The sequence below is a fragment of the Dasypus novemcinctus genome, chromosome 5 (assembly GCF_030445035.2).
Source record: "Dasypus novemcinctus isolate mDasNov1 chromosome 5, mDasNov1.1.hap2, whole genome shotgun sequence".
In the NCBI taxonomy this organism is placed as follows: Eukaryota; Metazoa; Chordata; class Mammalia; order Cingulata; family Dasypodidae; genus Dasypus; species Dasypus novemcinctus.
The window spans coordinates 163,565,233-163,580,959 of record NC_080677.1 but is presented as its reverse complement, the minus strand read 5'-3'; the positions used below and the strand labels follow the sequence as shown (position 1 = coordinate 163,580,959).

General features: G+C 47.9%; 1 protein-coding gene across 2 annotated transcripts in view; it reads right to left on the bottom strand.

Annotated features, from left to right (window-relative positions):
- The window catches only part of NEBL (nebulette), a 157,146-nt gene that overhangs the window by 73,511 nt on the left and 67,908 nt on the right, over positions 1 to 15,727 (bottom strand). For both annotated transcript variants that reach the window (XM_071215503.1, XM_012530942.3), the window contains 4 exons: positions 12,492 to 12,593; positions 11,091 to 11,192; positions 2,907 to 3,020; positions 1,282 to 1,386 (listed from right to left, as the gene is read on the bottom strand). In XM_071215503.1, coding sequence (XP_071071604.1) covers positions 1,282 to 1,386; positions 2,907 to 3,020; positions 11,091 to 11,192; positions 12,492 to 12,593 — 423 coding nt within the window. The remainder of the gene's footprint in view (positions 1 to 1,281; positions 1,387 to 2,906; positions 3,021 to 11,090; positions 11,193 to 12,491; positions 12,594 to 15,727) is intronic.

The window sequence follows — 15,727 nt, the reverse complement described above, 5'->3', positions numbered from 1 at the left end:
TGGCCCAAAGCGGATGTCCCATGAACGACTGTGGGGGAGGAAGGAAGGGAGAGAGAACGAGTAATTATGAAAGTAGACATGGAAACCCTTCGAGGTCAGGTGAGAGCTCTTCACCAGCGTGAAGCACCCCGAGAGAACACAAGAGAGCCACAGGTGGGCCACAGGTGGGCCACAGGTGAGCCACAGGTGAGCAGGGCATCAGTCAAGAGAGCCCGTGACGGCAGGGTCCAGGTGGGTTGGGATGAGCAGCCACTTGGGTGATGACCCCAGTGTGGGGCACCCTGAGACGAACTCAAGGGAGCCAGAGGTGGGCCAGAGGTGGGCCAGAGGTGGGCCACAGGTGAGCAGGGCATCAGTCAGGAGAGCCCGTGACGGCAGGGTCCAGGTGGGTTGGACGGGCGGGCCACTTGGGCAATGACCCCAGATATGTGAGTCGGGATGTGAAGACCTCGTTCCCCCCACCCCAGGGAGTGTGGAGACCCTCTCCCGACTAAGGTGTCGTGTAGCCAGAAGTCAGTGCCTCTAGGGTGCGTCTTCGGGGAGGACGCCCCGAGGCTGAGGACACCGTCCCGAGGGCCCGCTCAGCGGCAGACGGGCCCCACTCAAGGCTGACCCCAGGGGGACAGCCGGCCACAGGCGGAGGACGGGGAGGGAGGGGGGCACCAGCGCGGGGGCGCAGCCGGCAAGCAGCGAAGTGGGCTGCCGGAACCCGGGGTGTGGCGGGCTGGGGGTTCACACAGCAGAGGGGCCAGCAAGGGAGAAGAGGAGCCCGCATGGCCTGGTACCCACTTACGCCCGGTGCCCCCCTCACGCCCGGTGCCCCCTCACGCCCGGTGCCCCCCTCACGCCCGGTGCCCACTCACGCCGGGTGCCCTCTCACGCCCGGTGCCCCCCTCACGCCCGGTGCCCCCTCACGCCCGGTGCCCCCCTCACGCCCGGTGCCCCCTCACGCCCGGTGCCCGCTCACGCCCGGTGCCCCCTCACGCCCGGTGCCCCCCTCACGCCCGGTGCCCCCTCACGCCCGGTGCCCCCCTCACGCCCGGTGCCCCCTCACGCCCGGTGCCCCCCTCATGCCCGGTGCCCCCTCACGCCCGGTGCCCGCTCACGCCCGGTGCCCCCCTCACGCCCGGTGCCCCCCTCACGCCCGGTGCCCGCTCACGCCCGGTGCCCCCCTCACATCTGGTGCCCCCCTCACGCCCGGTGCCCCCTCACGCCCGGTGCCCCCCTCACGCCCGGTGCCTGCTTACACCCGGTGCCTGCTTACACCCAGTGCCCACTTACGCCGCTCAGCATTCTGCTAGCTCTCAACGCGTGGTCTAAAAACAGCAGATTTGGGAGCTCGGAGACCGGATCGTGCAGGTCTCGAATGTCTTTCTTGTACTTCACCTGTGAAAAGAACACGGAACAAAACGCTCCCTGGGAGAAGGAAGGACAGCGCCCTCCTTTTTTGCTGTTACTTTAAACGCCCTGCAGCAGCACTGAGCGGAGCAGGGACGGTGGATCGCAGGCCGCCACTAGATGGCGCTCGTTTACTACCGAACGAGGGGGACCTCCAGCCCCGTTTCCAGGGAGTTTATGCTCAGAGGAGGGACGCTACCCAGCCAGACACTGCAGCAGGAACGCTGCACCCCAGGAAGGAGAACAGCACGCTTACTTCCTAGAATATTCTCCAGCACCTGCGAGTTCTGTGTGATCGGAGGTCTCGCAGGGCTTTTACTGCTTTTCATCCTATTGCCAAAGAGAACTTTTTTTTTACCACCTTCCCTGGAAATGCAATGAACTATTAATAATAAGATATTAATAACTATGTGCCAGACACTTTTCTAAATAGTTCATTTGTATTACGTATTCTAGCCCCAAGATAACCTAGGCGGGAGGTACATTATGTATCCGCCTTTTACAGATGAGGAAACTGAGGCACAGATGTATAATAGCAGTGGAGAAGCAGGATGAAGTCCAGGCGATCTGGTTTAAACCGCAAGCTTTCAGCCTGGTGCTCTAGGTTCCTGTATGTACATTTCATTTCTATTGCCTCCACATTTTCACCCAATAAAAAGCCATCATTATGATATTCCTACTAATCCTAGAAGACAGAAGCACCCATTTCAATTGCTGAAAATCAATGAAAGTTAGCGACTGGACACAAATGGCACCCATTTCTAAACACCAAGGAAAGCAAGCCCTACCAGCTCCCAAGCTTGTGGCAGGAGTTGAAGGGTTGAAATAATTTAACACAAGAGCTCAGTACTAAAAAAAAAACACATGCTACTGCATTTCTCCAAGTTTGTTTCCACCTTGCCAGATTCTAATAAGGATTTAAGGTGTTTTTCTTTTTTTCTCCTAAAACACTTATTTAAATATATATATATATATATTTTTTAAAACAGGCCTTATGAAGAACGTTTCACAGCTCTGATTTAGGGGATTAAAAAAAGAAATCGTAAGGCGTTACAAATATAATTTCTGAACATTTCTTTATAACACACGACCATGTACTTCAGTACATTACAATAAATTCAACCTCACGGGCCACGTCACATGAGGTAACTGCTGTCTTAGCCACTAGTTTATGATAATACAACACCCTTTCTGCAAAATCTATAATCCATTTTGACTCTTGTTCACATAAAGTAACTTTATTAGCAATGCTATTTCTACTTATTAACTAATCACCAATAACTGTTAACACTGAATCACAGTAATACATTCCCTTCCTACCCCTCCCACACACACCAATCGAAGCTTCTGGAAATTATATTTCAGTGTTTGCAACTATAAATTACCTGGTAATTATAATATCTTGCTTAACTGTCACTAATTATAATGCAACCCATTCTGAGAAAGAATCAAATGATACTGAAAATAATTTCAGTGAATTACAAGCCAGGAGGCACCAAGGAACTTACATCACTTGCCAGAGCGCTGGCAAGCCGACTTTGCTGAAAAGAGGCGCTTCCCACGGGGTTGTAATGATGCTTCTTGTCCTTCATTTCATTATCAAACTTTTCTCTGTATTTAATCTGTCATCAAAACAAACACACGATAAATAAAAGAGCACAATTACCTTTAAAGTTTAAAAGCACTGCATTTGAATTTTAATTACATCAAATAAATACTACCCAAAACACAAAATAGCAATGGTGTTTAGATCACTGGTATTTTCCCATATAAAGCCTAATCAGGCACAAGAGTTTAAAAAATAAACAATTCTACTTGATCCCTGACCGTAAATGCAATCAGGCATGACCTCAAATCCTTTTAACAATAATTATATGCTAAAGTATTGGGATTTATAAATGTCGCTTTTCATTTCTGTTTCCCTATCATCTATGATCAATAAGAAATCGAGACCACAAATCTCTACCACGTTTAGAAAATGGATCCCAGGCCCCCAAGTCTGAATATAAACTTTCCTAAGGGAATTACAACAAATAAAGGGGATGGTAGTTTATACCATGGGTTTTCTCATCATTTCCCATAACTCATGTTTGTTCAAAACTTCATTTTTAGGGATTAAATCTGAAATTTCCTGGCTCGGTGTAATGTCATTTTTTATTCCCGTGGTCTAATTCCACACTGCGTTCACCAGCAGAATTGTTCCCAGTATCCACTAGAAATTATTTTTCTTTTTTTCCGGGTAGTCTCAGAGCAATCAGAGCAAGGATTATCAACCTGCCCTGTAGAACTGTGCGCTTCCCAGAGCACAGAACGCGCCCTGCGCTAACCCCTTGGGATGTAAATACAGGTCCTTTCCACGTGACACCCCAGCCGCCGCAGCCCCCGCCTGTGATTCGCGCGGTCAGGAAGGCGCCCAGACGCCCACGCCGAGGAGGCTGCCCGTCCTCTCACCTGTGCGACGCCACGACCCCCCTCACAGGACCGCGTCTCCCCCCGCACTCCTGGCCCCGCAGCCCCCTCACCCACGAAGCAGCCCGGGGGGCTCACCGCAGCCGCTCTAGCCGTGCGCGTCCCGCAGCCCGGGCCCGGCACCTGCGGGAGGGCGTCAGGCAAACCTCGGTGGAGATTCCCGACATCGTTCACGATGGCTCACGGCAGGTATTTTCTCTGGTGGGGCCATTTGATAACACTGACGTGAAACTGCCTTATGAATTCAAAGACAATCTCAGGCACTCTAATTAATTGGAGAGGCCTCTCTAAAACCAGGAAAACAATTTTTTTTTTATTTTAGGCCGCGACGTCAGGAACACAATCACAAGTGGCGCGTGCCCCGAAAGCCTCGTGCCAGAACCAGGCTCCCCAACACGCAACCCCACGGCCTTCCCCGCACGCCTCTCTGCTCTGGCGTTTGGCCAGCTCTTTTTAATTTTCCAAAATTTGCCCACCAAGCAACATTTCCTGGTAACCTCTAATCTACCGCCAAAACGACATTTCTCGGTATGTCACGCAGGTGGACGCGCAGGTTTGTCCTGTCTGCTTATCTCAGCAAGATGTCCTCGGGCTCACCCATCGCCAGGTGTGTCAGGACTCTGTTGCTCTTCACGGCTGAGTGACAGCTGACTGTCCCGACAGGCCGTCCTCTGTTCACCCGCTTGTCACGGTGGACACTTGGGCTCCCCTGCCTTTTGGCAATTGTGAACATTTCTGTACAAATACCCATCCGAGTCCCTCTTTCCGCTCTTTGGGGCACATGCCCCACAGGGGGCTGCCGGGTCAGGGGTCCTTCTGCCGAGCTTCTGAGGAAACCGGTTTCCCCGGCGGCTGCCCCACAAACATTCCCTGCGTCTCACTCCAGTGCAGTGCTTTTCTTGTTTCTCCCCCGGCCTGAAGGGATTCGTCCAACGCCCCAGGAGCCTCTCCTCGTGGGTGGCTTGTGGCGTCTCCTCTCACTGAGGAGAGCTCCGGCTGCCGTGGCCAGAGCAGGGGACGCGCCGCCCAAGCGAGCTCCCCTCAGCGGCTGACCTGAGGCGCCACCACGTGTCGGCTCTGTACCGCCTAAAGCGTAAGAGCTTGGCCCAGCACAGCCCCTGGGAGCAGAGGCCAGTAGGAGGGTGGTGTCCCCTGAAGGCGACACTTCTCCTGGGAAGGCTGGCAGTCACTCTTTCCAAGCGAGCGTCTACTTCTGAATGACAGCAACCCACCGGGGCAGGACTCGCTCGTCCACCGGTTCCATCAACATGGAGCACGGGCTGAGTTCCGCTTGGAGGTGGGTACCGGCGTCGGGACTGCTGACAGGAACGGGACGTTGAGTTGGGGTCTCCTCAGGCGCCCCCAGCTCAACCGTCCCACTTGTCACACTTCGCCATAACTATCTGTGCCGTCGTCTTTTCCGCGGCTTCTCCGCTGGACTGCAGGCTCGGGCCAGGACCCTGTCTGCCCTTTTCCACTTGACAGCCCCAGGCACGAGGCCGGCCCGCAGGCTCCGGTGAGAGCGGGCGGGTGGAGAGCAGGGCCGAGCGATGCCTGTGGGCCCAGATAACATCCGGTGTGGCTTCAAAGGCTGTAATAACCTTCTCCTGGATTTTGATGTCAACTTCGTTTTTTGAAAATTTCTACCACTTACACGCATTGAACTATACATGTTAAAATTTGCATTTAAAAACACCGGCTAACAATTCCAGGTTATTCCTATAGCGTGTGAGATTATTTGAAGTATACCTATCATTTACACACTGATATTGAAGGTAATAATAAAGTGAAATTCATCATACTCTAACCTTTAATACTTTGAGCAATTTGATTCTAAAGACGCCTAAAGAACAAAAGCAGAGGCGTTTCACCACTAATTGACCAGAAAGCAAAATAATGGTATTATATAAACAGCAGGTTTGCCAGACACAGAAGCCCAACTGTCTCTGACTTGCTGCTTTCTGTACAATTTGCACATAAATGAACTACAAAAATAACTAAACGGTGTAGAGGCCATGCCACCCACCTCCGACTCCCTGACTATAAACACACGTCTACCTGCGGCTCTACTTCCAGCCCGCCGTTCAGGAGTCTGCGTGCCAACCTCCTTGAGCACACCTCACCTCTCCTGAGAAGGCAAGGCGTTTCCAGGACTAGAGCTAGTCACCCGACCACAGGAAGAAGGAATCTCCCTTCCAGTTTAAGAACTTTTGAGAAGGGAGAAACAGGTGGTTGGGGTTTACTGTGGTTTTAAGACCCAATGCTACCCTTATATTAACTCAATTATTTTAGAAACAAACAAACAAAAAAAGGTTATTTGATCCACAGGACTCACTTTTTTTATACTATGAATATCATACCTAAAGGTCCTACCTGTATTTTTTAATGTAGGATAGGCATATAGGATCAAACTTCTTGAAGTGTTCCAAAGAATTTTAAGGCCTAGCAGGACTTTGAGAGGCCCACATCTAGCAGTGTTAAGCTACTCTGCTTTAGCTTACACAAGCTCATCCTGAAGGCACTGAGGCAGAGCAGGGTCTCACAGGTCCTGAGCCCGACGTGCACACCCAGGAGTTCACATAGCCACGCCTCCGATTCACAAAGAGCCAGCACAGACAGTAAAAGCAGATGCTGAAGTAGCGCTGTCGATCATGCCATACAAATGAAGGTTAGGGAAGCAGCAGGAACTACGATGTGTACCTCACTTAGCAGGGAAAGTTAAATGTGAAAAGCAGTTCAATGCCACCTTTAGTCATCAATTTCCTCCAATTTTGGATGAGACTGAAATAAAAGCTGTCCAGGAAGACAGCATAAACAAATTGTTAAATTTTGAATTCACCATAAAATCACTAACTTTTAAAGCCCAAATTTTACACAAAAGAGTATCTGTCTTTATTTTCAGGACAAAATAAAGTCTTATTGACTTTGCACCAGATGTTAAACAATGATTCAGAGGAAATTTGTTTGAATAAATATATACTTACTGATGTCCTAATCTCAGCCGTTCTATAAAGGTGAACAAAATATAGATAAGCCCTGCCCCCATGAAGCCTGCAATGTGGTAAGTGAAGCAGATATTTAAAACACACACACTTGTATGTGACCACTATAAATTGTGCCAAGAACTATAAAGAAAAAGAGAAGAAAACAAAGGGAGGAGAGCCAGACAATATAAAACAGCAAGCCAGGGTTTTAAGCTGATACTTGCCGTGAGGAGGTTGGCAAAGAGAGTCACCAAGAAGGAAGAAGGGAAATTCTGCAAACCAATTAACCCCTTACAACTTAACCACAATATTTACTACTAAATTTTAACAGCAATTTAAAATGTAATTTTAAAGTTAAAAACCATTCTTATCAAACTCAGTTTTAGAAAACTATTATAAATACACTGGTTTTCCAAGGTATTGTAAAACTAACCCACAATCCCATTCCTCATTACTGCAGGCAGATTTAAGCTATAACTGAAGATGATAGATTGACTATGTTAACCAACTAACCACTTTCAGAAGTTTTCTTTAAGCTGATTTCAACAGCTACTGTCCTCACATGTGAACTATTTATAAAGATGCCAAGCTCTCTTTACCGTTGCACGTGAGACTTTCTTTTTCCCTGACTTTTTACAAATTACCTGACCATAATTTTACCTGACCAAATTCAAGAAAGGACCATTTCCAACGACGGCAGTGAGTGATTGTACAAGTCGACAAGGAAGCCTTGGCAGTGCTTCCAGAACCTTCTCGGGGCTCAGTTCTCAGGTGCTGAGAGAAACCTGCCCACCAGCTCTCTCGTTCCGCTCCCTTCAGCCAGTCCTGCCACACGGGCCTCGTCTAGCGGCTGCCTCCCTCCTTGACCCTTGGTCCCTGAGCCTGCCTGGCTTCCTGCTTTCTTACTTCCCTTCCCTTCTGTGTAGTTACTTGCCTTTACGTGTTCCTATCTTCGCAAACTGTCTTTACGTTAGGAGCAAGATAATGCATATTCTTCGGTCATCAACGAAATAAACTTCTTTCTGCCCTTACTTCTAGTTAATACACCTGAACCTACAAACAGGATCGCCAAATGCATTCCAGAAACCCTATTCATTCCTCTGCCCGCATTTCCCTGTTTCTGGTCAGTTTATACACTGTGGTACCTAGACGGACATCACAGGGAAAAATACAAGATGACAGGATAGATCTAAGGCAACTTGAAAATTACAATGTTTGAGCATCTGATCATTCAATTGCTAATTGAAGATTGAAAAAAAAATCTACCTAAAAACCCATGTAGGGGTCAAATGGTAGGATTTTTTAGTGACTAAACTTGAAATTAAAAGCTCAGATGTCAGTATTTTCCTCTAACAACTCAAATAGTATTGCAGCAAAGTGAATAAACAGCCTGTATGTGAGGGCAGCCTGACTATTACAGCTACATCCTGTGCATGAGTTCATCCAAAACCGCAGGGGAGAATACTATTCTGAATTTCTCTGGCACAATTTTTCTGATGAAAGAGTGTGGGGCATCGATAGGCCCTGCTGTTTCAAGTGTTTTACTCACAGTCATTTAACAACAGCCCTAAGAAGCAAGTCCTGCTGCCGGAGTCCCCCCTGACAGATGAGGAAACTGCAGTAGAGAAATTCAGCAATTTACCCCAGGTCAGCAGCCGGCAAGCAACAGAGCCAGGAGCTTCTCCCAGGCTGGCTGCTCCACGGTTTGGTTTCTTAACCACTCAATCCGACAAGCCCCTGCTCTAGACCCAGCTACTTCTGCTACGCAGCTGAGGGGGAATCTCTGGCCCCAGAAAGGGATGACATTGTCAGAGGTCAGGCAGCTAGGCTGGACATCCAAAGCAGGGCCAGAGCACCGCGGACCGTGTGCCAGCGCTGGCCGCCTCTTCCACCAGCTATCGACGAGATGTGCTTGGCTCTCTGCCCGCCAGCAGCCTCGTGCATCCCAAGGTGAGGCACAGCCACACCCCACGGCCTGGCTCCACGCCACACCTGCAGCCCGCTGTGCCGGGAGCCTCGGCTCTGAGCTCCAGGCACTGCGGGCACACGGCCTCGGGGAGCCCACACAGGCCGCCAGGTCAGCCACCCAGCAGCACGTTCCTCACCTGATCCTCCTTCCACCTGAGGAAGAGGCAAGCTTCAAGCGGCGCCCGACAGCTCTGCGGCCCCTGTTCTTGCTGCAGCCCCTGGCCTGAGTCTCTGCCCTCAGGCTCCTCTCTTCCTCCATCAGACTTGCTCCTACCTCTTTCCGGGATCTCACCGGAGTTTTCTCTGCCTTTAAATCTGGCCTTGCTCCAATAAGCCCCCTGCTGGAAACCCTTCCAGCCGCACTCAGGGATTCCCTTCTCTTCCACAATAACAGTGACATTCTGCTGCGGCTTCCTTTGTTGCTAGTGAATCTGTACCTCTTTCCGTATGTTTATTGGCTATTTACGGTTGCCCTTCTGTGAATTTCTGTTCCATCATGTCCCATTTTTCTATCTATGTTTAGCCTTTTTCTTTACAACTTTAAAGAACTTTTAGGTATTATAGATACTAAAACTTTCTCATATGCATACGTATTGCAAGTACATTTGAAGCCCACTTCTCTGCCTTTTAATTTCTTTTTAAAAGATACATGGATCACACAAATGTTACATTAAAAAATATAAGAGATTCCCATATAGCCCACTCCCCACACACCCCCAATTCCTCCCACATCGACAACTTCTTTCATTAGTGTGGTATATTTTAAAAAATGATTCTCAGCTACTTTCTTTTCCATATAAACTTCAATTTACTCTACTCAAATATTTAATTTTATCCAAAATTTTAAAGGCCTATTTGGGTTCTAATTAAAAATGCATGGAGTTTTAAAAATCAATTTTGGAAGAGTTAACATTTTTATGAGACCAAGTATTCAGGCTCCCTGGTTCTTCAGTTACGCTGCAGTTTCATCATTCACATCTTTCCAATTTTAAATATAACTCAGTTAAGACCTTTAAGGTTTGAGGATAGTTTCAAAGTTGAAAGTGCTATAAATGTATAAAAAATATTGTTTGATAAAAATATTGTTGATTTTGCAAAGGTTATCTTTTTCCATTGAATTTTTAAAAAATTTTCATATAGTCAAACTGGCCAAACTATTCTTTTATAGTTTCTGGGTCTCCACACCTGTTTTAGAAAACTCTGTGATCCTATATAGTATACATAGTCTCCTGGATTGTCTTTTCAGACTGTTTTATTATTTTACTGTTTACGTCCAAGTCCTTAATCCATCTGGAATTCATTTTTGTGTATGGTTTAAGATTTGAGTCCAATTTTATTTCTGCCCTGACAGATGGCCAGTATGTCAGCACCATTTATTAAATTGTCCAGCCTTTTCCCACTGACTTGAACCAACACTTTTTTCATATATTAAATTCTTATATACATAGGAATCTATTTTGGAATCCCTGTTCCATCCTACTGATCATTTTATCTCTCACTATGCCAATTCCATATTGATTTAATTTCAGGGGTTTTATATTATGTTATGGGAACTTAAGTTCCCTTCCATTGGTCTTCATTTTTAGACTTCTAAAGGCTATTCTCAGGCATTTCCTTTCCATACAAACTCTAAGATAATTTTATCCATATTTTTAAAAAATAAACAATGTTGGAGTCTAGCTGAAATTGCATGACATTTATATATTAATTTTGGGGAGAACTGAAATTTTTTCTCTCGAGACTCTCAGCCACAAACATAGCATGTCTCTAAATTTTTTCAGTGTGCCTTCAAAGTTTTCTTCATTTATACCACCCTATTTTTACTTCGTGATTACAGTATTTGAAACTTAGGGAAATTCATAGTTTTACTACTAATTTGTGTGTCTGAGTATGTGTGTGAGCATGTGGGTAAAGTGAATGTGTGTGTGTATAAATAGGTAGATAGACAGATTTACAGACCAATACAAATACAATTATTTGGTATGACTTGCTGAATTCTAGAAAATCCTGGAAAATGTGACAATGTGGTTAAACTCATTAAAAATGCTGAGGATTTGTCTAACGAAAAGGAAACTTGGTTTTATGTTTAAAATTAGACTTTTCTCCCCTTTACTGAAATTTAAGATTAATATAATCTTCCCTGAAATGGTTGCAGAAACATCCTTGCATTTTTCACAGTTAAAGGTATTGTCCAAAGGGCAATATTATCCTGTGCTACTAAAAACAAACTCTTTTAATAAAGTCACTCTGGCATCATCACGACAGACTTACTTGACTAGAAAGTCTAGAAGCTTCCACAGCATGTTCAAAATCTGGTCTTCCAATCACAGCAGGCTCTTTATTCATTACTCCTTGTCCTTTCTTATATTCTGCCTAAAATGAATAAATAAAAGAATGATGACTATTTCTATTTCCCAATAAAGAATTACAATGACATTAACCAAAATAAGCCATAATAGAACCTCAACAGATTTAAAAAAAAAAATCCTAACAATTCAGCATCTAATACTAAAACACTACTTAGTAAAAAAGGAAACAATTTCATAATGTGGTTATTTGAATGAATGCAATAAAGTAATTACTACTTTAGACTCTGTAGTCAGTCACCATCTTCTTCCACCTATGTGTGTATATAAACACAGCAAACAAGTATCAGGGGAATTGTTGCAATAATGGAGACCTGGCATTCTCCACATACACAACTTTCATGGTTTTGTTTATTCTTAGGAACTGGCCTGACCATATTTAGTTAATATGCAGTTGGATTTGGTAGAAGATGAATTTTAAATATGAATTCAGCCTATGTGATTCAAATATTTGGTTCAAATCAAACCCTTACTTTTAACCATGGTTTTATTAGGTAAGGTTAAGTGAAGTGGTGTAGTTAAGGAAAGCATCCTGGAGAAGACAAGATAGGGTAAAAAGCCAAGAGGGGGAATTAGATTTGGCTCAACTGGTAGAGGATCTGCCTACCACATGGGAGGTCCGCGGTTCAAACCCCGGGCCTCCTTGACCCCTGTGGAGCTGGCCCATGCGCAGTGCTGATGTGCGCAAGGAGTGCCCTGCCACGCAGGGGTGTCCCCCGCATAGGGGATCCCCATGTGCAAGAAGTGCGTCCCGTAAGGAGAGCCGCCCAGCACGAAAAAAGCGCAGCCTGCCCAGGAATGGTCCCACACACACAGAGAGCTGAAGCAGCAAGATGATGCAACAAAAAGAAACACAGATTCTTGGTGCCACTGACAAGAACACAAGCAGACACAGGAGAACACACAGCAAATGGACACAGAGAGCAGACAACTGGGCGGGGGAAAGGGAGAGAAATAAAATTAAATTAAATTAAAATTTTAAAAAAGCCAAGAGGGAGCGAGGTTGAGTGGTGAACCCCGCAGTGGGGTGTGGGGCCAGCAGCTGGCCACTGACTGCCAGGCAGAGGCGTGGGAAAGCGTGCCCAAGTATTATTTCTCTAAAAGTACACTAACACTGGCCAGCTTCGGGGCAAGTTTAGGCGGCTTGCCCATGAACCTGAATAATTCCCACAGCCAAATGGATAATCCAGGGGAAAAAATGCTGATGCAACTGCCTGAGCTGAATTAACCCTCCTACTACCAAAGCCCTGCTCAACCTCCTGCCAAAATAAACCATCTCTGCTCAAGAGGAAGAAAGAGAAATTACGTTGCTGATCGCCTTGGAGACCTGGGTCGCCTTCTGGATGTCTGGCCTATCGAGCTCCGCGCTGTACACGTGGGTCCCCCGTGCGTCTTTCCTGTAAGACACCTAACCAGAGACAGTTTTGAATGAAAAGAAAAAGGAATGAGGCATTTCAAATAGCTGCTCTTTGAAAATAGCGTAAGTGGCCGTAAAATTGTGTTATCTTTGCCAAGATGACGGGGGTAGAGGGCTCGCTGACCTTGGGTTGTTCTCATCTTGGAGCCTGCGCCTCCCCAGCCTTACCACGTTTGGACGGTATGTCCACAGCGTGGCAGAGACACGGTCAAGAGCCGGACGGCACCAAGCGTGCGCACGTCCACGGCGTGGCTCCGTGCTGGGTGCACCTGCTCGTCCGCCGGCGGATCGGCCTCACGGGGGCTTCAGCGGGGTCCCCGGCAAGTGCAGGCCGAGCCCGGCTCACCGCACAGAGAATCCATCCTCCATCCTGGGGGAGGGCAGGAAGCGCTGACCCTCTCCAGCTGGCACCCGTTCCCAAGCCAGCCCCCTCCCCCTTCTGTGCCAGGACCCTTCAAAGGCCTTCAGATGTCCAGAAGGTGTGGCCAAGGCTCTTATCATCTCATCAACGCCCTTGGGAGAGTGTGAACCTCCCCAAATGAAACAATTACGTGAAGGAACGAGCATGTGCTAGACATAATTAAACCAAAGGGTGGAAAACACGGAGATTTAAAGAGGGAAAAAAAGTACAAATTTTGCCAAATGTACTTTATTTTTTTTTTTGTATTCTTTTAATGTTACATTCAAAAAATATGAGGTCCCCATATACCCCCCACCCCCCTCACCCCACTCCTCCCCCCATAACAACAACCTCCTCCATCATCATGAGACATTCATTGCACTTGCTGAATACATCTCTGAGCACCGCTGCACCTCATGGTCAATGGTCCACACCAGAGCCCACACTCTCCCACAGTCCACCCAGTGGGCCATGGGAGGACATACAATGTCCACTAACTGTCCCTGCAGCACCACCCAGGACAACTCCAACCCCCGAAAATGCCCCCACATCACATCTCTTCCTCCCACTCCCGACCCCCAGCAGCCACCATGGCCACCTTCTCCACACCAAGGCCACATTTTCCTCGATTACTAATCACAACAGTTCATGAATAGAACATCAGTAAGTCCACTACGGTCACTGGGACGTATTCAAAGGGGAGGGGAGACCAGCAGAGAACAACGTCCGACACGCAGCGCCTCCTCTGTGTCCACTGCTCTATCCCGAGCTGAGGCAGCGGTCAGCCATTTCCCACCAAGGACCTGGCCAACTTGTCCACTGTGCTTTATGCTGTAAGTGTTATCATGCAAAGACTGTGGTAACGGTCATGCTGAAAACTGGTCTTCATTCTTTCAAAGCACAGGAAAGTAGAGCACAGAAATGCAAAACGGGATCTGCACACAGTGTGTCCTCAACTGCCTTTTGTACAAAACAAGCATTGCTGATGGTCCTGCAAACTTTCTGCAGTAGCACTACCTAGGGTCCTTGTTAAAAATTAAGATTTGTGGTCCAGCCCTGACCTCGTGCAATAAAATTTTTGTGACTGGAGGCCAAGACTCTATTTTAAAGAATCCTCCACTTATGCTACATGAACCACAGTTCTGGGTAATATCTGTTGTTCCCGGCCTTACACCTTGCAGCATTAAAACAGCCACTTTCTTATTTCTTTCAAAATACTGTCAGATGGAAGAAACAGTGATACAGTTTGAAGTATCATCAGCTCCCTATGCACTACATCATTTTATTTCAACGAAACTTTCATGTATACTTCTCTCAACTAAGACCTTGCATTTGCCTCACCCACTGTGAGGCTACTTTTTAAACCACATTTATCATCACGAATCTGTCCAACAAGTGAACAGAGCTTCAACGTGACTAGTGTAATTTCAGGTTTTCTTCAGTATTTGTATTTTTAGAAGCTTTATCTTTAAAAAAGTAATTTCAGGAAGGTTTGGGCACACACAGGTAGTACAAGAAATTTAAAAAGCTGAAAACAAAGTTATTTTTGGGAGTAGATTTCAAATCCTTAGGGATTAAAAATCAGCCAATTTCATGGTCTCAGAAGGCGAGACAAACGTCTCCAAATGGTGGCCGATGAGGCTCGGCCTGCCCTGAGTTAAACACGGGCTGCGCGAACAAAATCTGACTCTCAGGTGAAAATAAACCAGAATTATTACCCGCCTAGAAGACCAACTGTTTCTAAGAACCGTAGGGGGCGGGATGTCTTTTTGTTTGGAAAAGGAGGAGGGGGAACCGGAGCCCCCACTTTTTGAAAAGAACCGCTGCCGTTGGGGAACCCGAGCCTTCCCTGTTACCTAATCGCATGCGCTGCGGCCTCAGGACTGCCGGGGAGAGGCGAGCGGCCGCCTTTCATGGAAACTGCAAGTTAGAGGCCGGCACTGGGACTCTAAACAAATATGAACGGCGCGAGCTGCAAATTCAAACCAGAGGCAGCGTGCGGGCGCGGGCAGGCCCGCGGGAAGAGCGCGGCATCGCACGATCGCGGGAAGGGCCCCCACGGGCGGCTCCTGACCGCCCCGCCTGAGGGCACGTCTCAGCCAGGAGGGGGACACAGGCTGCCCCCAGGGCCGTGCCTCCCATCCCGCCCCTGTGAGCCCGGCTGCTTACCCGCCGCAGCTGCCAGCAGCTGGGGAGGACGGGCCGTGGGGCGGCGCGTGGCGCTGGGGGCAGGGCGTGCCCCAGCGCCTCCTCGTCCCCTGCCGGCCCTCAGCGCGCCTCCTGGCCCCGGGAACGGGCCTCCCTTCCTCAGGTGATCTTCCCGTGTCAAGGCATGCCCTCTGTGATGCTGGTTTGAGCAAGAGGGGAGATTCCTAGCACTCCATCTGTCCAGGACGGGTAGAAGCTTGCGGGTCAGTGACTGATTTCCCCTTGTTTTATTTAATATTTTGCTCCCTAGGGCGACTTCAAAGAGGGGCACGGAGAGCCCTGAAGGAATGGCGTGAAGAGGCCGTGGTGGCAGCCGCCACCTCCATCCTAGCCCACCACGGAGCTGGCTCGCGCCACGGGCTGAACACTCACTGCCTCACTCACACGTTCCTTAAGTGACGGCTGTGCGAATTTTTCAGAACCAAAGTATCTGTTAAACTAAGTTCCCTCGCTACCCTTCCACTTCAAAACGTTTTTATTTTTCAACTATTTATTCTCACTAACGAGCCTTACAGGA